This window comes from Geotrypetes seraphini, chromosome 1 (assembly GCF_902459505.1).
Source record: "Geotrypetes seraphini chromosome 1, aGeoSer1.1, whole genome shotgun sequence".
Taxonomy (NCBI): Eukaryota; Metazoa; Chordata; class Amphibia; order Gymnophiona; family Dermophiidae; genus Geotrypetes; species Geotrypetes seraphini.
Genome location: NC_047084.1, coordinates 402,852,623 through 402,879,242, shown reverse-complemented (window position 1 = coordinate 402,879,242; position 26,620 = coordinate 402,852,623). Strand labels below are relative to the sequence as shown.

At 44.8% G+C, this 26,620-nt stretch overlaps 1 protein-coding gene across 1 annotated transcript in view; it reads right to left on the bottom strand.

The window, feature by feature from the left end:
* Positions 1 to 26,620, bottom strand: part of LOC117347325 (dynein heavy chain 6, axonemal-like) — a 2,502,256-nt gene that overhangs the window by 1,050,353 nt on the left and 1,425,283 nt on the right. Inside the window, 2 exon segments of the mRNA XM_033918113.1 lie at positions 267 to 390; positions 392 to 439. Of these exon segments, the coding sequence (XP_033774004.1) occupies positions 267 to 390; positions 392 to 439 (172 nt within the window).

The window sequence follows — 26,620 nt, the reverse complement described above, 5'->3', positions numbered from 1 at the left end:
CTCTGTGTAAGGGGTTGTGTGATGGGGATACAAAAAAAAAGATAAATTTGTTGCCTAATAAAGCTTCTGATTCATTTTTAGAATGAGCTTCCTTTCAATTATCATTATCTGGCTGAGCAAAGCATAGTCTCTAGAAAGTTAGAACAGGATATCTCTGCATTAGCATATATTATATTTCCCATAACAAAACAAAGAGTTAAACATTTCATATTGTTGAAAGATCCCAAACTCTAATCAATAAAAATAAGTTTGAAATAGTACATTACCTTGCACACACTTTGACAAATCACGTAAATTAAACACATAATGAGATTTGGCAGGAGTGGGAAGAAGATCAATGCTCATTCTGTGGTAAATTTCAACAGCAGCCTCAACTATATTTGCTGCGGTTTTGCTTGACTGCTGAGGGAAAATCTGTCAAAAATCCATTCAAGATAGCCTGTACCCATAAAATGAAAAAATAATAATAATAATCTTAAGCATTATATATGATTAGTGCATGCATTTCAGTTTTCATTTTATAATTAAGCGTATTCCTGTAATTTGATCAAAAGTAAAAGAAAAGTGTAAGCCAATCAGGCTACCACAATTTCTAAACTAAACTAAGCCTTAGGTTTATATACCGCATCTTCTCCACTGAAGTGGAGCTCGACACGGTTTACAAAGTTTAAAAATATGGGAAGAGAGAAGAGAAAGAGCATAAAAAGAGGGATGTAATCAGGAGAAGAGATTATTATATGCTAGAGAAAAGCCAGGTTTTCAGTTGTTTTCGGAATAGTTGGAGGGAGTCCAGGTTCCGCAGCGGGACAGTGAGGTCGTTCCAGAGGCCGGTGATTTTGGAGAGGAGGGATCTACCCAGTTTACCTGCGTGGAGGATGCCGTGTAGAGAGGGGAAGGATAGTTTATGTCTGTGGGCAGATCTGGTGGTAGTTGGTGTTGGGGCGAGGAAGGATAGAGGGATTAGGGGCGGAAGGATGCCGTGAATGATCTTGAAAGCCAGGCAGGAGCATTTGAAATGAATTCTGGAAAGTACTGGGAGCCAGTGAAGATTGGTCAGTGTATCGCAAACTGTGTGTCACCTGAGATTTCAGGTGTGTCACGGTACACTGGGGAAGAGGAGAAGTGCCGGTGCCTGCTGACTGTCTACTGGATGTGCCTTTCGTGAGAAGAGGCATGTCCTATAAGCAATCTCCTGACACCGGCACCTCTTCTCTCTGCCGGCCCTTCTCTCCAGCGCAGGTCCTTCTCTTGGCGCAAGGCCCTTTTGAAGGGCCTTTGCATATGCTGATGTTGGCGTGCTGATGTCACACATGCATGTGATGTCACCACGCTGACACCAGCGTACTTCCGGGTGTTTCGAGCTGGGGACACTAGGTTTAGTGTGCCCCAGTTTGAAAAAGTTTGCGAGACACTGGTTTACTTAATTCTCTCTTGTGACGAAGGGTATACTGAAGTCTATTTTAAAACAAAAATCACCGGGGGTCACATGATGCAGTATGCCCGGGCAGACGCAGCTGGCCTGAGCTCCCGGGCCCCGAGTCGACCTTCCGCAAATTTGCAGCTGAACGGAGGGCATAGAGCACTTCTTTGACCGGATCGCAGCTGGGGCGGTGTATGGACCGCTATCTGGCGTCCCCCACTAACCCGATGGCCTCCCGATCCACGAAAAAGGATCGAGAACGCGTGCGGCCGGGAGAAGAGAAAATGGCGGCCGGATCGGCACCGGCAGTGAGTCACCTTTCCCCAGAGGCGCTGACTGATATTTCTAAGGCGGTGACCTCAGCGCTGCAGCCCAGCTTGGATCGCCTCTCAGAACAGCTTCAGAGGCTGGAATCCAAGCTTGCAGATATGGTCGGCCGTACTGCAGCGCTGGAAACACGAGTCTCTGGTGTGGAGGATGTCCAGGGGACTCAATCAACTGAGCTGCAGGCTTTATTGGCTCTCACCAGAAAGCAGGATGACCGCATTGAGGACCTGGAAAATCGGTCCCGTAGGTCGAACCTGCGTTTTCTGGGGTTTCCTGAAACTATTGCAGGACCAGCCCTACTACATACAATAGAGACCTGGTTGAGAGATACCTTTCCACTATGGGGTGATATGGGCCCCCTACGTCTGGAACGAGCCCATCGCATTGGCCGGGAGCAGACCGGGGCTACACGACCGCGCATGATTATTGTAAAAGTGCTCAACTATCAACATAAAGTGGAAATCCTTCGGCAGTACAAATAACAACGAGACCAGTTGAAATATGGGGAGGCAGAGATTCAAATTTTTCAGGATTATTCTGCTGCTTTAACGGAGAAGAGGAAAATTATTCTATCCTCTTTGTTCCACATTGGCGGATAAAAAAGTGAGATTCATGTTTCTGTACCCGGCCATTCTGAAATTACAACATCAGGGCCAATGGCACTCATTTGACTCTTCAGTGGATGCAGCCACATATCTCAATACCCATATGCTTCAGCCTCCAAGTCCAAATGGTTGAGAGATCACATACTACATAATTGTTCCTTGTTTAGCTTGCTTGCTCGCTGGAAACCGGTCTTTCGAGACCATTCATTGGATTTGTGTAGTATTGGATAAAAAACACTTCCATCGGGTGTTTGGACTTTGATTTACCTTCATCGTTTGGACTGTTATATTTAATTCCAATGTTATTTTTTTCATGTTCATGTTGGGCTAGTTTTAAATTTGTAGACATGCCTAAAATTTATACTACTGGTTGACTCGGGGCTCGGGGTGGCATCCTTCTCGTGACCTCACACATCTTTGGAATCACCCGCGGTGTTTCTACAAATGTGTCTAGCACAGAGGGGGAGGTTGGTGATAGAGGGGGGATGGGAGGGCTGGGTGGGGGGTGGCACGGGGAGCGACGTTTGGTGGGGGGGTTTACTATTTAATTTTCTTTTTTATATTTTTCTTTCTTTCTGGGCTGAGTTTATCCCTTCTGGAGGTCTCTGGTAATATTCTGTTGACGGGGTGGGGTCCTAGGACCCATGGGAATACTTTCTTTCTGGAGGTTGGAGAGACCATGTGGCATACTGTTTTCATTCTGTTTATATTAGTAACTTTTTCTATTTCTATATCCCGGGTAGGGCTGGGTACCTGGGATACTTTGGACATTTTGGATTGGGCCATTTATTACTTTAGATTCTGGGATTTGACATGTTCTTAACTAATTCCATATGGATTGTATCCTGGAATGTTTCGGGCATTTTTTCCCCTGTCAAGAGAACAAAGATCCTCAATCAACTTAAACATCATAAAGCAGATATTGTGTGTTTACAAGAAACACGACTAACTGATATTGAACACTCTAAATTGAAAAAATCTTGGGTAGGGGCCGTTTATGCAGCATCATCACCCTAGAAAAAAGCGGGGGTGGCGATTCTGATTCACAAATCTTTGCCCTGTAAAGTCCGGTTGGTGGAGAAGGATCCTCAGGGACGATATATCTTGGTCTCCATTATGGTGAGCACCTATTCCTTCTATTTACTAAATTTATACGCTCCTAATGTATATGATCATTCCTTTTTTGAACATATCACAAGTTTACTGCTGGAACATATGACTGACTCGATATTTCTTGCTGGGGATTATAATCAGGTTCTGGATCAGAGTATTGATAGATCTAATCCCAATGTATCTGTGGTTGAGTCTAGTAGGCGGGGTATACCCTACTTGTGTAAGACCTTGGAATTGGTTGATCCATGGCGTATATTTCACATTACGGAGCGTGACTATACTCACAGATCCCGGGCCCATGGCTCACTCTCTAGAATTGATTATATTCTGGTAACTCGACCATCATTCCATCATATTGATGCGGCTACTATAGGCCCTTCGGCTATTTCAGATCATTCCATGATCTGGGTTGAGGTAAATGTTGGCTTTGTTGTTCGGGGCCCCTCTCAGTGGCGCTTTCCGAGTTATTTGTTCTCTGAAGTTCATTTTAAACAATTTTTGTTAACCAAATGGAAAGATTTTTTGGAATTTAATAGTCAACATCTATCGGAACCGGAATTATTTTGGAACACGGCCAAAGTGGTTTTGAGAGGGGAATGTATCGCTTATGTTGTAGCGAGAAATCGTCGGTTATCTCGAGGAATATTACGTTTGGAACGTGATTTGGCTATAGCGAAACGGCAATATGTGGCTAATCCTACTCCTGCTAAGAAAGAGAATTTACTGTCTATAGAAACCACACTTAATTCATATATACACGAGCGTTCGATGAAGATGTTATTTTATCAGCGTTTCAAATATCATCGTTACGGTAATCGTTCGGGGAAATTGTTGGCCACCTTGACTAAACGGGCGAGAGGTTCCCGATTCATTTTTGGTCTCCGAGACACTGGGGGGACATTGCGTCATACAACGGATAAGATTGCAAATATATTCTTGGACTATTTTCGGGACTTTATGAAAAACGGGATCAAACAGGGGGGCCCCTCTTGAGAGATTACTTGGAGGATTCTGGTCTTCCACAGTTAACAGAGTCGGATGTAGATCTTCTTAATGCTCCCCTGACCCTTAAGGAATTGCAAAAGGCGATACAGCTTCAGAGGAATTATTCTGCCCCCGGACCAGATGGCTTTACGGCCGAATTTTATAAATTGTTATCCTCTCAGATTGAAAATCCTTTACGGGACTACTATGACCAGGTTATAACGAATGGCAGTTTCCCGGAGGGTACTAATGAGGCCCTCATAACACTTATTCTGAAGCCGGGTAAGGACTCTGGTTCTCCTGAGGCTTATCGCCCTATTTCTCTCCTAAATGTGGATATTAAAATCCTAGCTAAAATTTTGGCAGATAGACTTGCTCTCCTACTCTCTAGGATCATTAGTCCGGAACAGGGCAGACAGGCAGTCCATAATGTTCGTCGAGTGATCTTGACTATGGCTCATACTCAATCACAGAATATACCTATGCTGTTGGTGAGTCTTGACGCTGCTCGTGCTTTTGATCAAGTAGACTGGGGTTATCTGTTTGAAGTACTCGATTATTTAGGTATTGCGGGCTGGTATGCTAGAGCAGTCCGTACCCTGTATAGCGGACCGACAGCTCGTTTGCTAGTTAATAATATTACAAGGGAGGCTTTTTCGATTGGTAGGGGCACGAGGCAGGGATGTCCCTTGTCTCCGCTCCTTTTCCTGCTTTATTTAGAACCGTTCTTGCGAACTGTATCTAAAGACCCAGATGTAGTGGGGAGTGCCTTTTTCCCATCAGACGATTAAAGTATTTGGCGTTTGCGGATGACCTGCTTTTTACATTGACTCAGCCACAGCGTTCCATCAGTCATTTACAACATTCCTTAGAGGAGTTTCATTTTTACTCTGGTTTTTCCCTTAACTATCAAAAATCTACCGTTTTGGCTTTTCCCTCAACAATTCCAGACACATGGGTGGGTGATTTCCCATTCGCTTGGGCCCAGACCTCTATTAAATATCTTGGAGTGTGGTTACCTCGTGATCTTACTACTTTATATGATTGTAATGTGATGTCCTTACTGGAACATACTTTGAATACGCTTCAGACTTGGCGGGTTTTTCCCTTATCAGTAGCGGGTCGAGTGGCCCTGTATAATATGGTATTGTTCCCCAAATGGCTCTATCGATTTCAAGTACTCCCTCTTTTAGTGTCGCATGCTACTCGTGCACAACTTGCTAGAGGGATACAGGGGTTTCTCTGGGAAGGCAAAAGACCACGAATGACCTTTCCTAGGATGTGTCTTCCCAGAGAGGGGATATGGTCTTTTTAACATTCAGTGGTATGCATTGGCTTGTCAGATGAGACACATCAATGATTGGTTCAGGGGTACATCTTATTTTTCTGACACTCCTCTGGAACTCTCATTGTTGGTCCCTCACCATATTAGTTATCTGTTACATGTGACAGCCCCGGCTCTTCGTCTAGTGGTGGCAAAATATCCTATATTTTGGCGTTGGATATGCACTTGTTTGCATTTGTCACCAAGGATTTCTCCCTTCCTTCCTCTACAGGGAAATGGAGATTTCTTACCAGGTATTCATTCTGTGTCTTTTAAGAGATGGGCCTCTTTGGGGTTATGTTATATTTTTCAGTTATATACGGACGAGGGGCGATTTGCCTCTTTTGCTTCCTTACAACATACTTTCGGACTGTCTGCAACTGACTATTTTGCATACTTTCAAGTTCGTCACTATATACAGTCCATGCCAGCACATCATTTTACGAACACTTGCCATGAATCTCTTTCTGAAATGTTCAGTTTTTCTGCACAACAATTGATTCCACTTCGCTTTCACCATGTGGGTATTCGTGACTGTCAAACTGGACACAACTTTGCTATATTAGCAGACACTTGGGCGGAAGATTTACAATATACTTCATGTCAGATACAGCAAGTTCTCAAAAATTTGAGCAAACTGTCTACTAATACCTTGCACTGGGAACTACAATTGAAATTTCTTCTTCGCCTTTACATTTCCCCCATACGAGCCTATAGGATGGGCATTTCTCAGTCTCATCAATGCCCTAAATGCTCACAAATAAATGCATCTTTGGGCCATATGTTTTGGTTCTGCCCTGGTGTCCTTCAGTTTTGGCACCGTTTGGGATCTTTCATTTCCACTCTTTGGGGTCGACGGTGGTCTCCAGCCCCTAGAGCGCTATTTGGTTTCTATGATATTGTCTCTCCCAAACCTAAAGGCATGTCAGCCTTCTTGGCCAGAGCCACATTGTTTGGTAAAAAAGCAATACTACTACAATGGATAACTTGCGATGCCCCGACCTACAGCCAGTGGAAATCTTTGATGATCATCCATGCCTCTTTGGAACGTCGGCACTTCACTGACTTTGATTCAGGTCCAGGCCGAAGATTTACTGAGATTTGGGAGCACTTTTGGATGACCCTTACTCCAGCGGCCAGGAACAGACTCTTGAACTGTTAAATTTTAATTAAATTTTTTTTTTTTTTTAATTTCCTTTAGGGATTTTCTGTTTGGGGTTATGTTGAGGGACGGGGATTGGGATGGTTGATTTTGCCTTTGTGCATATATGTCTGTATTCTGTAATACTTACTCTGGTTGTAGTTGTTTTTCTTGCACGTTAAAATGAATAAACACATTTAAACATAAAACAAAAATCACCTGTTTGTTCTCATTAGACCACAGTTCTTCAACCGCCGGTCCGCAGACCGGTACCGGTCCGCAGGAAATTTTTGCCGGTCCGCGCAAGATTGACTCATTTGAACTTCCTGCCGGTCCGCGCAGGACCGGCAAGATCAGCATCGGAAGCGTGCGCTGGGCCGGAGAGATCTTGGGGAGCCTCCGACAGTGGCTTTCTCCCCTCTCTGCAGCTCTCCTTTACTTCCCAGCGCAGCGATTCACGAAGGCAGCCTCGGGGCTTTTGCTGAGTCGCGGCTGCCTCTGATGATGCAACTTCCTCTTTCCTCAGAGGCGGCGCGACCCAACAAAGGGCCCGAGGCTGCCTTCGTGAATTGCTGCGCTGGGAAGTAAGAAGAGCTGCTGGCAGGGGAGAAAACCACTATCAGTCTGGGAAGCTGCTGGGCAGGGGAAAAAAGGGACAGCTGCTACTGGAAAGGGAGAAGGAGAAGGAGAGATGCATCTGGGAGGGGAGGAGGGAAAGGAATCTGGGAAGCTGCTGGGCCAGGAAAAAAAAGGGACAGCTGCTACTGGAGAAGGAGAAGGAGAGATGCATCTGGGAGGGGAGGAGGGAAAGGAATCTGGGAAGCTGCTGGGCCAGGAAAAAAAAGGACAGCTGCTACTAGAGAGGGAGAAGAAGGAGAGATGCTTCTGGGAGGGGAGGAGGGAAAGGAATCTGGGAAGCTGCTGGGCAAGATAAAAAAAGGGACAGCTGCTACTGGACAGGGAGAAGAAGAAGGAGAGATGCTTCTGGGAGGGGAGGAGGGAAAGGAATCTGGGAAGCTGCTGGGCAAGGAAAAAAAGGGACAGCTGCTACTGGAGAGGGAGAAGGAGAAGGAGAGATGCTTCTGGGAGGGGAGGAGGGAAAGGAATCTGGGAAGCTGCTGGGCTAGGAAAAAAAGGGACAGCTGCTACTGGAGAGGGAGAAGAAGGAGAGATGCTTCTGGGAGGGGAGGAGGGAAAGGAATCTGGGAAGCTGCTGGGCAAGATAAAAAAAGGGACAGCTGCTACTGGACAGGGAGAAGAAGAAGGAGAGATGCTTCTGGGAGGGGAGGAGGGAAAGGAATCTGGGAAGCTGCTGGGCAAGGAAAAAAAGGGACAGCTGCTACTGGATAGGGAGAAGAAGGAGAGATGCTTCTGGGAGGGGAGGAGGGAAAGGAATCTGGGAAGCTGCTGGGCTAGGAAAAAAAGGGACAGTTGCTACTGGAGAGGGAGACGGAGAGATGCTGCTGGGAGGGGAGGAAGGGAAGAGAGTTACTGCTGGACAGGAGGAGGAGGGAAGGGAGAATGAAAAAAGGAAGGAAACAGCTGGCAGAGAGATTAGAGGAGGGGAAGGGGAGACACAGGCATGAGAAAGTAGAGAGATTGATGATAGGAAGGGGTCAGCAGAAAAATAAGCAGAGGGACAACGATGATAGATCTGGTCTAGGAGAGATAAAAATGAAGAGAGCAGTGAAGCTGGAATGAATCATGTAAATAGGAGAGAGGGGCACAAGCTGGATGGAAAGGGGAGAGGGACATAGAAAGAAGACAGATACCATATGGAAGGGGGAGAGGACAGATAGTGGATGGAAGGGGCAGATGCTGGATTGAAGAGACAGAGAGGGCATACGCTGGAAGGAAGAGAGTGAAAAAAAGATTGAAAGCAGAAACCAGAGACGACAAAAGGTAGAAAAAAATAATTTTATTTCTATTTTGTGATTAGAATATATCAGATTTGAAATATATATCCTGCTAGAGCTGGTGTTAGACATAACTGGGGACTGCAAAACCCAGGCAGTGCTTCTTTAGCTTTCAGCTGGCTTAGGGCGCTCTCTTACCAGGGGGCAGTTGCCCTAGTTGCACTCCCCTAAAACTATTCCTGTCATGTGTTACTTCAGTATTCTGTTAGCATGATATTTCTGTGTAGCATTCTGTAATAATTTGGCTTGTTCAGTTTTCTTGATAGTAGAGGGGATATATGTGAAGGGGAGGGGAGACAGGGGTTTTGTTGATCCTTGCTCTGAATTATTTGTATTTATAAAATGACAATTCTACAGAATATTGTTTCTTTTTATACTTTAATAAAATACATTCAATATAAAATCATAACTGAGGCTTGTGTAGATGGGATCAGATGATTTGTGGGGACCGAGCTCGCGGAGATGGGGCGGAAACGGGATTTTTAAATTTTAGTCCTAGTAGTTTGCCGGTCCACAAAATAATTCTTTTTTTTCTGCCGGTCCACGGGTGTAAAAAGGTTGAAGAACACTGCATTAGACAATAAAGCTGCAAAATGTGTATATTGAAGCCTTTGAAAGAAAAGTCCAAACACCATTCCTAGCTATGTAGTCTTGGGATAGTGTACTGTTAGGTTCGGTTCATAGACAAAACCGCCGAAGATAAAGGCGCGCACCGACAACTGAGCGCAAGATGGAAGCATGCGCCGAAGAAAAAGAGTGTTTTTAGGGGCTCCGACGGGGGTTTATGTTGGGGAACCCCCCCAGTTTACTTAATACAAATCACGGCGGTGTTGTGGGGGGTTGTAACCTCCCTCATTATATTGGAAACTTTCCCTGTTTTTTAGGGAAAAAGTGAAGTTTTCAGTAAAATGTGGGGGGTTACAACCCCCCAAACCCCCCCACAACGCGGCGCGATCTGTATAAAAGAAAGTGGGGGGGTTCCCTCACCCCCCATCGGAGCCCTTTAAAACAGTCATTTTCTTTGGCACGTGCCTCCGCGCTGTGCTCAGTTGTCTGCGCGCGCCTTTGTCCCGGCGCGCTTTTGACCTGACACCGTTAGGTTCAGATTCTATATACGGTGCCTACATTAGACACAATTAGGTGCCATAATCGTGGCTGCCTAGCGACACCTAAGTTTGGGATCCCAGCACAAATTTTTTAAATTGGCATAATCAATGTGGTAATGAACCCCGCCCCACCCTATTTTACAAAGCTGTGCTAGCGGCTGATGCTGCAGTAATCATTCCAACTTCCATACGGAATTAATGGACATCAGAGTGTTTACTGCATTGTAGATGCTAGCACGGCTTTGTAAAAAAAAGCCCTAAATTACCAATTAAGAGTTTGCCACTGAACTCTTAGGATGCCTGGCAACACCTAACTGAAAGTGCCTTTCGATGCTTAACAATGTCTACCTGAAAAATAGGTGTGGTTAGGGACAGAGAATAGGCATGGTAATCCGTAGACATCTGAGATAGGTGTTGTAAATTTGGCCCAGTAAAACCAGGCCTAATATACAGGCATCTACCTCCAGGACACCTAGCAATGCCTATGCACACCTAGTGGTTGATTGACAACTGCACTGAGGGGAACCTACAATGTTGGCGTGCTCATGTGCTGTTTATAGAATCTAGCTCTTATAGTCTGGATTTATCACTATGAGAGACATGATGATGAGTTTTATGAGGTAATAAAATTGTATATGGACTTTTCAAAAAATATTTATTTTTTGGAATGTGAAAAGAATGCAAACCTAGTAATGGAAGTAACAGAAGCCAACTTTTCAAAATTATTGTGCCCATAAGAAGTTACTTTTAGAATTTGTTAAATATTGGGGATGCACAATTGATGTTCTAAAAATGAATAAAGAATTTTAAAAAAATTGGGGGTGCTCAAGCACCCACAGCACCCAAAGAACTGGTTCAAATCATTCATTATTATACTGTTGACCAGTTTGCCAACTTTACTAATCTCTGTAAATACTTATGCATCTCTGTTCATTCTGTCCCAGGAGATGGTAGTACAGCTCTACTAATTTACTCATTCCCTTCACACAAGGAATTTCTGTCCATAAGGATTCCATGCTGCTATCTGTGTCATATAAAGTACCTCATGAAAGACTTCTGAGGAAATTAGAAAGTCATGGGATAGGGGACGTATCTAAGATGGCAGCGGACAAGTGACAGTGTCTTCGATCGAGCGAGGCAGAGTTTTGCAAACTAACTCCTACCTGTCCGCTATGCTGCACACCAAACGAAAAGGAAGCGTTCATTCCATGCCCTCGATGGTTAGAACGTCTTCCCCTGCCCAGCGCTCTATTCTGGAGTTTGCCACAACTTTGAGGTCTGCTGCCTTCTCGGCTGGAGGAGAAGCCGAGGAGCTAGACTTTGAAACATCCCTTTCACCTCCTGGAGTCGTCACTCCACTGTGCCCTGCTTTCAACGCAGCAGTATTGGGGAAGTCTTGTGAGGATTTTCACTTGAAGGAAACCCCGTTTCAAGGGGCATTTGCAGCGAGGAACATGGGAGAGCAGGCAGAGCTGGGAGTTGGAGTTTGCTCCCAGCTAACAAAACCGCCGGTGATAACTCTGGAGAATGTATGGGAAATGCTCCAGCATCTAAACAGCAACATCATCAAATCTTCTCAAGACACTTCTCAGCTTGTAAGTACTGTTGCCTCTTTAGAGAAAAAAGTGGAAAGTATAAAAGAAGACTTTGCCTCTGATTTAAAGCAAGTTAAAGTAAAGGTTGATACTTTCCAAGACTTAACATCTGAAATGGTGAAAGACAAAGTTTCTTTGAATAGAAAGATAGAACAACTGGAAAATTTTAATCACAGACTGAATATCCATTTGTTAAATTTTCCTGCATCACCACTAATGTCTTCTCTAGATTTATTTAAAAAATACCTGAGTTTTGAAATTTTCCTTGAAAGCTTTCCACCATTAAATAAAATTTATTATGTGCCATTTAAAAAAGTAAATCCAGATATGGGACAAGTTAATTCAAGCGGTCAGGAAAATTTAAATATTACAGACTTGCTTGAAACAAGTATATCAAAAACAACTGAAAGAGCTACTCTATTGGTTTCCTTAGTATTCGAGCAAGATGTTAATGCTATATTTAAATTGTATTATCGGAATTCATAAGTATTGTTCTATGGTAAAAAAGTTTGGATGTTTCCTGATTTAACTCGCCAAACACAAGAAAGAAGGAAACTATTTCTTGCAATGAGATTTGAGGCACTGAGCTTTGGTTCCTCATTCCTTTTGGCATATCCATGCAAGTGTATGAGTAAGTACTTGGGAATGAAATATGTCTTCTATGCACCGGAACAACTGAGAACATTCTTGGATATGAAGAAGTTGGTGACGTGAATGTTTGGGAGAGATTAAGAAGTGCTCTTATGGATATTGGGACCTCCCGTTAAACCTTTTTCTTATTTTTTTTGGGGGGGGTGTCTTAAATATGATTCTCTTCTCTTTACCAAGATCCGCCTTCCCTGTTATTGGGGTATAAGGAAGATAGCAATTTTTATGCTAATAGAAAATTTCCTTATTTATTTGAGTTTCTTTCTTTATTTCTTGTAAAAGAGTTTATTTTATCTTGTTGAAATTGTTAAATCTCAATAAAAAAATAAAATTAAAAAAAAAAGAAAGTCATGGGTTAGGAGGTAATGTCCTATTATGGATTAAGAACTGGTTGAAAGAAAAAAAGCAAAATATAAGTTTAAATGGTTAATGTTCTCATAGTAACCTAGTAAATGATGGCAGATAAAGACCCAAGTGGTCCATCCAGTCTGCCCAACCATACAAGCTCCATAAATTAATTTAGTTTAAATGGTCCTTTTTCTTAGATATTATTTGGCGGGAAACCCAGAACTCTGCCCTGTAGTGTACTTAGGTTCCATCTACTGAAGTCTCCATCAAAGCTCACTTCAGCCCATCTTAACCATCCCAGCCATCGAAACCCATATATGGGACACAGGCCGTGCAAGCCTGCCCAGTACTGGCCTTAGTTCTTTCAATGTATACCCATTATTTTCTGATTAGAGATCCTCTGTGTTCATCCCATGCTTCTTTGAACTTTGTCACCGTTTTCTTCTCTACCACCTCCCTTGGGAGCGCATTCCACGTATCAACCACTATCTCCGTAAAGAAGAATTTCCTAACATTACTCTTGAATCTACCACCCCTCAACCTCATATTATGCCCTCTGGTTTTACCATTTTCCTTTCTCTGGAATAGATTATGTTCTATGTTAATACCATTGAAGTATTTGAACGTCTGAATCATATCTCCCCTGTCCCTTTTTTCCTCTAGGGTATACACATATTCAGGGCTTCCAGTCTTTCCTCATACATCTTCTGGCACAAACCTCCTACAATTTTCGTTGCCTTCCTCTGGTCCAGTCTTTTTATGTCCTTCACCAGATACGATCTTCAAAATTGAACACAATACTCCAAGTGGGGCCTCACCATTGATCTGAACAGGGGCATCAACACCTTCTTTCTTCTACTGGTCACTCCTCTCTCTATACAGCCTAGCATTCTTCTAGCAAAAGCAGAAGGTGTTTCTTCACCTTTAGATCTTCAAATGTATCATCCTAAGGTCCCTCTCCCCATCCATGCATATCAGCCACTCACCTCCCAGCACATACGGCTTCTTCCGATTTCTAATCCCCAAATGCATTACTCTGTACTTCTTTGCATTGAATTTTAGTTGCCAGATATTAGACCATTTTTCTAACTTTTGCAGATCCTTTTTCATGTTTTCCACTCCCTCCTTGGAGTCTACTCTTACAAATCTTGGTATCATCCACAAAAAGGCAAACTTTTCCTTTTAACCCTTTGGCAATGTTGCTCACAAACATATTGAACAGGATCGGCCCCAGCAACGTTTCCATTATTTTTCCAATAACCAAAGTGAGGCTTACCAGCCTGTAATTTCCGCTTCATCTCTGCAACCACTTTTGTGAATAGGGACCACATCCACTCTTCTCCAATCCCCAGGACCCACTCCCGTCTCCAAGGATTTGTTGAACAAATCTTTAATAGGACCCACCAGAACCTCTCTGAGCTCCCTCAATATCCTGTCCAGTCCCATTGCATTGTCCACGTTCAATTTTTCAAATTGTTCATAAACACTTTCTTCCGTTAATGACATGGTATCTACTCCCTTTTTTGTGCATAACTATGTCAGACAATCTCGGTCCTTCTCCAGGATCTTCCTCCATGAACACAGAAAAGAAGTAATTTGCTTTTTCCTTGTCACTCTCCACAAATCGTTACATATCATCCTTTAGTCTCACAATTCCATTTTTCATCTTCTTCCTTTCACTAATATATCTGAAAAAAATTTTGTCTCTCTTTTTTACATTCCTAGCCATTTGCTCTTCCGCTTGCGTTTTCGCCAGACGTCATAAGAACATAAGCAGTGCCTCTGCTGGGTCAGACCAGAGGTCCATCATGCCCAGCAGTCCACTCACCTGGCGGCCCATCAGGTCCAGAACCTGTATGTAATCCTCTATTTATACCCTTCTAGTCATTTTTCCTTCAGAAAATTGTCCAATCCCTTCTTGAACCCCAATACCATACCCTGTCCTATCACGCCCTCTGGAAGGGCATTCCAGGTGTCCACCACCCGTTGGGTGAAGAAGAACTTCCTAGCATTGGTTCTGAATCTGTCCCCTTTTAATTTTTCCGAATGCCCTCTAGTTCTTATAGTTTTCAAAAGTTTGAAGAATCTGTCCCTCTCCACTTTCTCTATGCCTTTCATGATCTTGTAAGTTTCTATCATATCCCCTCTAAGTCTCCGCTTCTCCAGGGAAAAGAGCCCCAGTTTCTCCAGTCTTTCAGTGTATGAAAGGTTTTCCATACCTTTTATCAAACGTGTCACTCTTTACTGAACCCTCTCGAGTATCACCATATCCTTCTTTAGGTACGGTGACCAATATTGGATGCAGTACTCCAGATGCAGGCACACCATCACCTGATACGACAGGATAACTTCTTTCAATCTGGTTGTAATACCCTTCTTGATTATACCTAGCATTCTATTCGCTTTCTTAGCGGCTGCTGCACACTGTGCCGACGGCTTCATTGTTTTGTCCACTATTACCCCCAAGTCCCTTTCTTGGGCACTCTCACGCAGTAACAGCCCTCCCATCATGTAGCTGTACCTCGGGTTTCTGTTTCCTACGTGCAAGACTTTACATTTCTCTACGTTGAACTTCATCTGCCATCTCGTCACCCACTCCTCTAATTTGTTCATGTCCCTTTATAAATCTTCGCAGTCCTCTTTAGTCCTAGCCTCATTAAATAGTTTGGTGTCGTCCGCAAATTTTATTACTTTGCACTCCTCTTTATATTTATATTTCCCAAAAGCCAGCTTTTTTGCCTTTATTTCCTCTGCAACAAGTTTAGAAAACCAGTTCAGTTTCCTTTTTCTCTTGTTTTTATTTATTTTCCTCACATAAAGGCCAGTAGCTATTTTTATTGGCCCTTTCAGCTTAGACCACTTCTTTTCCACTTCCCTTAAGTCATCCAGCTCTTTCTTCAGGTACACTCCCATTTTACTAAAGTCCATACATTTGAAGTCCAGGAATTTGAATTTTGTTTTGCCGCCTACCACTTTAGCTGTTATATCAAACCAAACCATTTGATGATCGCTATTTCCCAGGTGGGCACCCACTCAAACATTAGAGATACTCTCCCCATTTGTGAGGACCAGATCTAGTATCGCTTTTTCCCTCGTGGTTCCGTCACTATTTGTCTGAGCAGAGCCTCTTGAAAGATATCCACAATCTCCCTACTTCTTTCTGATTCCGCAGACAGAACATTCCAGTCCACATCCAGCAGATTGAAGTCACCCAACAGCAGCACCTCCTCTTTCTTCCAAACTTTTGGATATCCACAATCATATCTTTATCAATTTGCTGTAATTGAGTCAGAGGTCTGTAGACTACACCCACATAAATAGAAGTTTCATCTTGTCTTTTCAAAGCGATCCATATCGCTTCTTATTCTCCCCACGTCCCCTGCATTCCATCCATGGGAGTCACTGAACCATATCTCTATGATTGCAACAATATCCAGGTCTGCCTCTAACATCAGAGCTTGCAGATCATGAACTTTGTTGCTTAGACTGCGGGCGTTTGTGGTCATTGTTTTCCAGCTACTATTCCTTAACAATCTCATTTTTGTATAGTTTTTAATTTCAGCTCATTTCCTGTTGCATCGCTATGAAGTGAAATGCTAATATTACTGTTTTTATTGCTTTCTTTATTATCATCAAATCTTGTCTTTTGCTGGGGGTGGCCACCAGAAGTAACCTCTATACATACGCCACCCCCACCTTCTAGTTTAAATGCCTAGAAACATATTGCCTGAATTTCTCAGCCAGGATTCTTTTTCCTGCCATGGAGAAAAGTAAATAGTGGGGTTCCCCGGGGACCACTGCTTTCTATTCTAGGTGTTGAGGCTATATGCAGTGGCGGCTAAGAAATTAAATAGAATGTTAGGAATTATCAGAAAAAGAATGGAAAACAAAGATGAAAATGTTATAATGCCCTAGTATCGCTCTATGGTACAGCCACACCTTGAATATGGAATGCAGTTCTGGTCACCATATCTCAAAAAAGATATAGCAGAATTAGAAAAGGTATAGTGAAAGGTGATGAAAATAATAAAAGGGATGGGATGACTTCCTTGTGAGGAAAGGCTAAAGTGGCTAGGGCTCTTCAACTTGGAGAAGAGACAGTTCAGGGGTGATATGAGAGAGGTCTATAAAATACTGAGTGGAGTGGAAAGGGTAGATGTGAATCGCTTATTCACTCTTTCCAAAAATACTAGGACTAGGGGCATGCGATGAAGCTACTAAGTAACAGATTTAAAACAAACCAGGAAAAATATTTTTTCATAGAACGTGTAATTAAACTCTGGAATTCATTGTCAAGGAATGTCGTGAAATCAGTTAGCTCTGCGGGGTTTAAAAAAGGTTTGGATAATTTCCTAAAAGAGAAGTCCATAGGCTTGCACCTACAAGAGATACCTCGATAGAACACTATCATTCCAAGCAAGCAAATGGAACAAATGTTTAACCAACTTCATCTCAAATGCACTTTCGTACCAAATATTTAGGAAGTCAATAAAAACTTATATCTTTGACAAATTTCTCTGACCTCCACTTTAACCTGATGTACCTCAACCTGATGTACTTCCAAAACACTTCCAGATAAACCTGACTAAACTTAGCATGCCAATGTAATTTCAAAAATTTTCTGTAATGTCGCTGTCTGTATACAGTCTCTTTCCTTGTAAACCGCTTAGAACTGTTTGTGGTATGGCGGTATATAAAAATAAAGTTGTTATTATTATTATTGAGATGGCTTGGGGAAATCCACTGCATATTCCTAGGATAAGCAGCATAAAACCTGCTAGGTACTTGGGATCCTGCTAGGTACTTGGGACCTAGGTTGGCCACTGTTAGAAACAGGAGTCTGTCCCAGTATGGCAATTCTTATGTTCTTATGCAGAATGTTTGATTTGTTTGACTCCATTCCCTCTATAACATATAATGCACCACCCCCCCACACACACACACACCAGTTTAATCCACTTTATTATTGAGATATAATTTGTATCCTGGTAACACAGTGTCCCATTGCTTGTCCTCCTCTCACCAGATCTAAGAGATGCCTATAATATCTACTTTAGCAGGAAAACCAAACAAAAACTGCAGACAATGTACACGATGCAGGCAAAAATTTATTATTGCAAAGTTAAAATGCAGAATATAAAAAGGGTTTTGCCTGCATCGTGTACATTGTCTGCAGTTTTTGTTTGGTTTTCCTGCTTTGGTGTTTCTCCTGCAAATTTGGTTGGATTTCTTTTTGTTTCTCTCTATTATGTCTACCTTTTCATTTAGTGTTATATTTTAGGCTTCTTTTATTTGTATATAGATACTTCAAATCGTGGTTTTTCCTTGCATCTATAGCCTGCTTAGAAGTTGAAAGGGATAATTTGCATCCTTTATTCTGCTTTTCCCTTAAAGACTACTGACTTTCTTCCACCATTATTGAAACCTTTCTCTTGTGTGACAAACCCGTAGCCAGCTTTGTCCCTGTAATGGATAAAAGCAGAGCACGGTCCCTGGTCAGGAGAGCTGACTAGGTTAAAAGTAAGGTTATAAAAATGGCTGACTACCCCTCAGACAGTGAGGTAGAGCAGGAAGGGTATGAGCCTAAGAATATCCAGCAGTGTGCCATACCAGAATAGATACATCAGAAAGTATGTTGGGACTTTTACTGAGAAGTGGAGACCTATTCCTGCAAGGTATTCACATTTTCAGCCTAGGAGAAACCAGAGTTATTTACCTAGGGATTTCCAGCCCAACCCCCCTTCTCCTAGGAGAGAAGGGTGGGGCTATGACACACGTAAAGGCAGAGCTCTGAATCGCAGAGAGACGGGAGAAGGCAGGGACTGAAGCTCAGAGGACAGAGAAACAGAAAGGCATGAGCATCAGAGCAAGAAGGAAGGTGAGGGGAGGAGTCTCCTCAGCCCCACAGCAGTAAGGACGTGGATATGGTGGAGGACTTTCCTAGTTTGAGCCTAGCTACTGAGAACCTGGCAAGAGCTGAGGCAATGGACACAACTGAATTGCTTCTAAATGCTAACTGTAACCCAGAGGGAATGGAGGTTAGTCCATAAGTTGAAGTGAAGCAAGGAAGCTGTCTATCTAAGCTGCGTTTGTGTGCTGGCTCTCTGTAACCAGAGTCCAGTGTCACTGATTAGGGAGAGAAGGAAAACTTCTCTGTTTTGCTCTGAGACAGACCAGAGGTTTTGTTTGCTACAGGAACTGTATCTTTGATCTTGTAAAGCCATTGTGATAAAGCCTCTGCAAAACTAACAGCTTATCTAAAGCCCTGCTGTGCTCTGTTGGCTGAAAAGCTCAGCTGATATTGATAAGCCAGATTGAACGGCAGAGCTCTGAACGGAGTCAGAGCTGGAAACTGAACACTTTACCCTGTAAGGTTAGCTGGGGAGCTTGTGACTGTGTTTTCAAAGTTTTTGCTTTCATTGTTTTTGAATTTATTTTCATGGCATTACTGTTTATTTGAACCCTGGTGAAGAGGACTATCTTTAAAGCAGAGAAAGCCCAGGGGAATGTGATTGTATGCCATGTTTGGACTTTAGGCCATTCTGACCACTGTATGATCTATTTTTACTTTTGCCTGACTTATGCATGTCCTGAGGGTGGCTGACGGTGTTCAGACCCCCTATCAAATAAAGCCTAAAGATGGAATTTGACCCTACCTGGATTGTGTCTCCCTTTATTGGCAACGTATCTCAGTGGGGCCTGGGCAGACTAGGCAGGAGCATAGATCTGTTTTACCTGAAAGGCCTTCCTCTTTCCTGGGGAAGCCATGCCAACAGGTTAGGATAAAACACGGTTAAACCACCTGCTGGCCCGAGAAGGGGATAGTTTTGTGACAATTGGGATTCTCTAAATGTCCTGTTTCAATAGTATCCTTCAAGGATACTCCACACCATACCATGCATTCCTGGGTGACCGTTGGCTTTCCCCATCCTAGTTTAAAAGTTGCTTTATCTTCTTTTTAAATGTTAACACCAGCAGCCTGGTTCCATTCCAGTTAAGGTGGAGTCCATCCTTTCAGAACAGACTCCTTTCCCAGAATATTGCCCAGTTCCTAGCAAATCTAAATCCCTCATCCATGCAACATTGTCTCAACTATGCAGTGAAACTTTGGAGTTCTGCCTGCTGTTTCTATGTGCTGTCAGTTTATCTCCAGTAGGGCCTCAGACCAGGAAGTAGTGTTCCGTGGCACTTTCCTCACTGTCTACAGAGGGAACTACCACAGATGGAATCCCTTTGCATTATATTTTAATTGCCAAACATTTGATCACTAATTTGGCAGTTAAAAAGTGTAGAGTGTGGGGGAGTGGCCAAGATGGAGGCACTTACAGGGAGTTTGTAAGATCGCTTGTCAGACTGCCGATTCTGCTACTTAATTTTTTATATGCCGCACAAACATAAAAGAACTGTGAGGGTGCCTTTGCAGCTAACACAGCAGCTCCCAATTGAGCACTTTCTCCCTGCGGCCAGCATACGAACAGGCAAAATGAGCGCTGCTGTGAGAGAGGAAGGAAAAGGACCTTTCTCACTGGGGCACGAGATCTCGTTGTCACCACCACATCCGGATTAAGGGAATATAGGCGGTAGCATATTTGGACTTAAAATATCACTGATTGCTATGTATAAGAAAAAATCAACTTTACTTCTGCCAGATTTGGATAGACCTTTGATACATTCATATACTGATGAATAGCTTGTTGTATTTGTGGGGCAAATCTTTTGAAGGTACATGTAAATGGTATTACTTTTGCTCCTTATATTGCAATAATACATCCCATGGGTTGAAATACGTCTGTTTAAAGGCTCCCTTTACAATAGAATCTGGATATCCCCTATTGATGAATTTTTCAGTCAATTCAATTCATTTATTTTGATATTCCTGATCTGTTCCACAGATATGACAATATCTCAAAAATGATTCGTATGCAATTTCATGGCACTCATCAGAAAAACCTGCACATAATAGGATAGGCGTGGGTGTGGTTTGGGTGTGGCTACCATAATCTACCCAACCCCAGAATGTCCTGTCTAAAATAGATTGTAAGCTCTTCTGAGAAGGGACTGTCTATTGTATGTTAAAATTTACAGTGCTGCGTACGCCTTTCAGCGCTTTAGAAATAATAAATAGTAATAGTAGTAGACGTCCAATTATAGAATCGCATGCCGCTCAGCGTCCTAATGTATCTACCTAACACCTAAAGGATAGGCATTGCAAAAGCAGGTCTACTTTGAGCGTGAGTTGGGTGCTAGGTAGGCTCAAGTTAGATGGATATGATTTGGGTGTCACTTAGGTGTGCCGAAGGTATCTGCATATAGGTGAACGGGGCTTCTATTTTTGGGGGGTACAGAGGACCAATGTTCCCTCTAAGGATTGATGAGGTGTGTGCAAAAAAATATATACATGAGCGACAAGTTACATACTCCACAAATTTATGAGCAGGCGCGGAGGAGTGCCCGTGAGATTGTGGGAGGGTTAAATACTCAAAACTTAGAAGAATAACAATTTACTTAAAGTTTTTGCTTCGCCAGCTTTCTGGTATCTTTACATACAGTGGCGTACCTAGCATATGTAACGCTCGGGACCCATCATTTTTTGGCACCCCACCCCCCAATCTGTACAAAAAACATGATTTTTAGTAACAAGCCACACGTCGCACATGAGTACCTAGGAAAAGGCAGCATCTTACATATTGCAGTGAGCAGTACATCAATACACCCATTGTAAAACTAAACAAGCCAGACCAGCACAGATCAATCCTACACCGTCAGTCCTAACAGAAAACCCTGTCTTTCGAACACACGGAACACAGAAAACACCTTCGACTAGTATGGAATATGTCATCACAAACTAACCCCTCCCCCTTTTACAAAACTGTAGTGTGGATTTTAGCCATGGTGGTAACAGCTCTGACGCTCATAGAATTCTGAGCATCAGAGCTGCTACCCTTTTACAAAACTGCTCCACAGTTTTGTAAAAGGGGGGATAAAATAGAAATACACAGCTTCAACGCTCTAGCTCAGGGGTTGGGCTTGCGAGCTACTTTAAAATGACCAAGTCAAAATGATCTACCAACAATAAAATTAAAAAACACAAAGCACACTATACACTGAGAAAATGTTAATTATCATTCCTATTCTGGGTTTTTTCAAAGAGGTCAAGGCAGATGACTCTATGCATTGTCACCTCAGTAACAACCATACAAAAATAGACAAATATACCCCCCTTCCTTTTTATTAAACCACAATAGCAGTTTTTAGCGCAGGGAACTGCGCTAAATGCCCAGCTCAGCTTAGAGGGAACATTGCAGAGGACTCCAGTTTGATATTAAAAGAAATTAGCCTGGGTATTCCCAGGGAGATTACAAGGTTGATAGCTATAGTATGCGTCGGGATCTGGGAATGGTTGATAAGATTTGTTTAGATCATTTGACAAATTTCTTGAATAATATTGTTTTCAGTTCTTTCCTGAATGTTTTGTATATACTAGCTGATCACCCGGCGTTGCCCAGATATTTATTTATACCAATCTTCTATCATACAGGAAAAGGAATTATGGACATCTTCATTTTTAGCAGCAAGAATGGCTCTCTCTATGGGGCTGAACTTGGACTTAAACGGTATCGGGAGTGTTAATATTCATCTCAGCGAGGCCGAAATCTATGGATTAGACACTAATCTTTCATATCCTGTAGTCGGGCCTTACGCTGCTGGACTGTCTCTGAAGCTCTAGATGTAGTCTTATATTCCTGTCCTCAGGAGTTTCTTGTCTACGCTGTTGTTTCTTTTTTTTAGCCTTTGATTGCACTTGGCCAATTGTCTTACGTTTCATTGGAGGCATTGTTACAGCAATATCTGGAGGAATTGTTAGAGCAATGTTACCCCCTTTCCACCCCCACAGTATTTTTTCCCAGATAGAAGTCATATGTATATCTCTGTTTCATTTTTTTAGCCTTTGATTGCATAAGAACATAAAAATTGCCAACTCTGGATCAGACCCTAGGTCCATCAAGTCTGGCGATCCGCACACACGGAGGCCCCGCCAGGTGTACCCTGGCATAAATTTACCGTATTTTCGCGGATATAACGCGCGCGTTATACGTGATTTTACGTACCGCGCATACCCCTCGCGCGTTATATGCCTGAGCGCGGTATACAAAAGTTTTTAAACATAGTTCCCACCCCGCCCGACGCCCGATTCACCCCCCCAGCAGGACCGCTCGCACCCCCACCCCGAACGACCGCTCGCACGCGCTCCCACCCGCACCCGCATCCACGATCGGAGCAAGAGGGAGCCCAAGCCCTCTTGCCCGGCCGACTCCCCGACGTCCGATACATCCCCCCCCCGGCAGGACCACTCGCACCCTCACCCCGAAGGACCGCCGACTCCCCAACAATATCGGGCCAGGAGGGAGCCCAAACCCTCCTGGCCACGGCGACCCCCTAACCCCACCCCGCACTACATTACGGGCAGGAGGGATCCCAGGCCCTCCTGCCCTCGACGCAAACCCCCCCCCCCCAACGCCCGCCCCCCCCCAAGAACCTCCGCCCGCCCCCAGCCGACCCGCGACCCCCCTGGCCGACCCCCACGACACCCCCACCCGCCTTCCCCGTACTTTGTGTAGTTGGGCCAGAAGGGAGCCCAAACCCTCCTGGCCACGGCGACCCCCTAACCCCACCCCGCACTACATTACGGGCAGGAGGGATCCCAGGCCCTCCTGCCCTCGACGCAAACCCCCCTCCCTCCAACGACCGCCCCCCCCCAAGAACCTCCGACCGACCCGCGACCCCCCTGGCCGACCCCCCCACCCCCCTTCCCCGTACCTTTGGAAGTTGGCCGGACAGACGGGAGCCAAACCCGCCTGTCCGGCAGGCAGCCAACGAAGGAATGAGGCCGGATTGGCCCATCCGTCCTAAAGCTCCGCCTACTGGTGGGGCCTAAGGCGCGTGGGCCAATCAGAATAGGCCCTGGAGCCTTAGGTCCTACCTGGGGGCGCGGCCTGAGGCACATGGGCCAAACCCGACCATGTGTCTCAGGCCGCGCCCCCAGGTGGGACCTAAGGCTCCAGGGCCTATTCTGATTGGCCCACGCGCCTTAGGCCCCACCAGTAGGCGGAGCTTTAGGACGGATGGGCCAATCCGGCCTCATTCCTTCGTTGGCTGCCTGCCGGACAGGCGGGTTTGGCTCCCGTCTGTCCGGCCAACTTCCAAAGGTACGGGGAAGGGGGGTGGGGGGGTCGGCCAGGGGGGTCGCGGGTCGGTCGGAGGTTCTTGGGGGGGGGCGGTCGTTGGAGGGAGGGGGGTTTGCGTCGAGGGCAGGAGGGCCTGGGATCCCTCCTGCCCGTAATGTAGTGCGGGGTGGGGTTAGGGGGTCGCCGTGGCCAGGAGGGTTTGGGCTCCCTTCTGGCCCAACTACACAAAGTACGGGGAAGGCGGGTGGGGGTGTCGTGGGGGTCGGCCAGGGGGGTCGCGGGTCGGCTGGGGGACGGGCGGAGGTTCTTGGGGGGGGGCGGTCGTTGGGGGGAGGGGGTTTGCGTCGAGGGCAGGAGGGCCTGGGATCCCTCCTGCCCGTAATGTAGTGCGGGGTGGGGTTAGGGGGTCGTCGTGGCCAGGAGGATTTGGGCTCCCTCCTGGCCCAATATTGTCGGGGAGTCGGCGGTCCTTCGGGGTGGGGGTGCGAGTGGTCCTGCCGAGGGGGGAGGAGAATCGGACGTCGAGGGGGGGCATCAGGCTTTCAGGATGGGGACAGGACTTCAAGGGGGGACAGGCAGACCTTCAAGGGGGGACAGGCAGACCTTCAAGGGGGACAGGCACGGAGAGGCGGGGCAGTGCACCGAAAGTCAGGGCGGGTGAACGGTGAGTCGGGGCAACCAGAGGAGAGTCGGGGAGAGCGAAAGGAGAGTCGGGGTGGCCAGAGGAGAGTCGGGCAGCATGCGCGTTATATGCCTGAGCGCGGTATAGAAAAGTTTTTGTACATATCATCGTGATTTCTGCGCGCTATACCCCTGTGCGCGTTTTACAATGGTGCGCGTTATATCCGCGAAAATACGGTAGTCCCCATATCACCCTATGCTTCTCATAGGGAGATGTGCATCTAGTTTACCCTTAAATTCTAGAATGGTGGATTCTGCAACCACCTCCTCCGGGAGACCATTCCAGGCGTCCACCATCTGCACTTGGCCAATCGCCTTATGTTTCCTCTGAGGCATTAGATACTAATATCTGTCTTTTTCAATTATTTTTACATGCCACCCCCAGGGCCTTAGCGCCAAATCCAGGCTATCCTATAACACAAAACACAAACCCAAAAGGGAAATGAAATTGCTCACCTACTGAAAGTTGAAAAAGAGCAAAAGCTCATTCAACTACTTACAGTACGCAGATCCTAACTGCTGCTTTCAACCACAACTTTCAAAGCACTGTTGTGGGGCTTATAACCATGTCTACCCTGTCAGGAGAAAGATCACGTGACAGGTCAGCTGAACATGAACCAGCCAATCCGGGCAGACCATGTCAGCTCATTCACAAAACAGAATGATTGAAATCACATGAGCTAAAAACAGCTGATACACAAAGAAGGCATACTAGAGAAATACTGCAGACAAGATAAAACTAAAATGATGACATGATTAACTGTACAGGATTCAGTAAAAATAGAACCAATCGATGCTTGTATTTAATCCATGGGGCTGCACAGCCTGGGGCTGAAAAATCCAAAATTGCTCCCTGCGCTGGAGTTGAAGTCTTCTATTGCCGCCCCTAGGATGAATAGGAATCTGATCAAGTACCAAACTATGTAGTTGAAAAACATTATGCTTAGTATCACAATGTTGAACCATCGGAGATGAAGCTAGTCCTCTCTTTAAAGCACTTCTGTGTTCATTTAGGCGTAGTTTCAGAGGACGTGAAGTTTGTCCCACATAAATAAATCTGCAGGGTGTGACATTTCCGCTCCCCGAGACGGTCATGTCAGAGTGAAACCCCAGCCTAAATCTTGTGCCCGAGACCAGAGACTGACCGAGAATGATCAGGCAGGAGATACTGAAAGCAGAGCTGCCTATCCTGAGCCATCTGAACCTGATCAGGAGCCAGAATACAAGTTAGCTCCACGGCCCAGTAAAAACCCCAGCTACATTAAGAGGTTTAATCAGGCTCCCAGTTGTATTCTGCCCAACAACCTGGGGGGGAGCCCAAGAGCACGAAAACTAGGCACACACACACACCTAGTACAGGGTGTGGTCCAAAGACTCTTAAGCAGCTCTCCAAGGCAGTGAGACAGGCTGCACACGAGGACCTGGCAGAGAAGGTTCTCCGGGCCAGGAAAAGGCCCGACCTCGCTCAGGAACCCATGGAGTGTGAGGATTCCATTCCTCAGGAGCCAGCAGAGCAGCTGGGTATACCAGAAAACATGGACACGGCTGAATGGTCCATGCCTGAAGCTGACAACGAGGAAGCCATGGATGTGAGCTGGGCAGCCTCTCACTAAGTACTAGAGGTACGGGGGTGTATAAGAATATAGTGGTGAAAATTGATAAAAACTATTTTTGTTTGGTGTGCAAAGCCAAGCTCCGAGCAGTGCTGCACCAGCACTGATTACGTTGCTGCACTCCAGCTGTGCCAAAAGCCCAGAGAAACTGAAGGAAGTTTGCTGGCTTGTGAAGCAGTTTCCCAGTTACCTATTTAAGTTCAAAGGACTTACAGAATTGGGGTTGGAGCCCCGAAGACCTAAGGGTGGGATTCAGAGGGAGCTTGTTAAAGCTATGTAATAAAAAGGGGATCCAGCAATTCTGTTGCCCAACAGTGGGAAAGACTGGAAACGGATTGTTGCTGGAATGACTAGAGCCTGCAGTAATGTTTTATTTTTTCTTTTCATGATTGAAGTTTGTTTTACAATGTGAAATTTAAGTGCCTGGAGAAGAAACCAGATTATATGATTAAAAGTCCAGGACTCAAGAGTATTCTTAAGGACTTTTACTTTTTGGGACTAATTTTGGGTTCTCTTGCTGAGACTGTGGTTCAGTGCGGGGTGGAGCCCCTAGAACCTGGACTGTGAACTTACCTAACCTAAACACTGCTGTTCTTTCATTGAACTGTTTGAG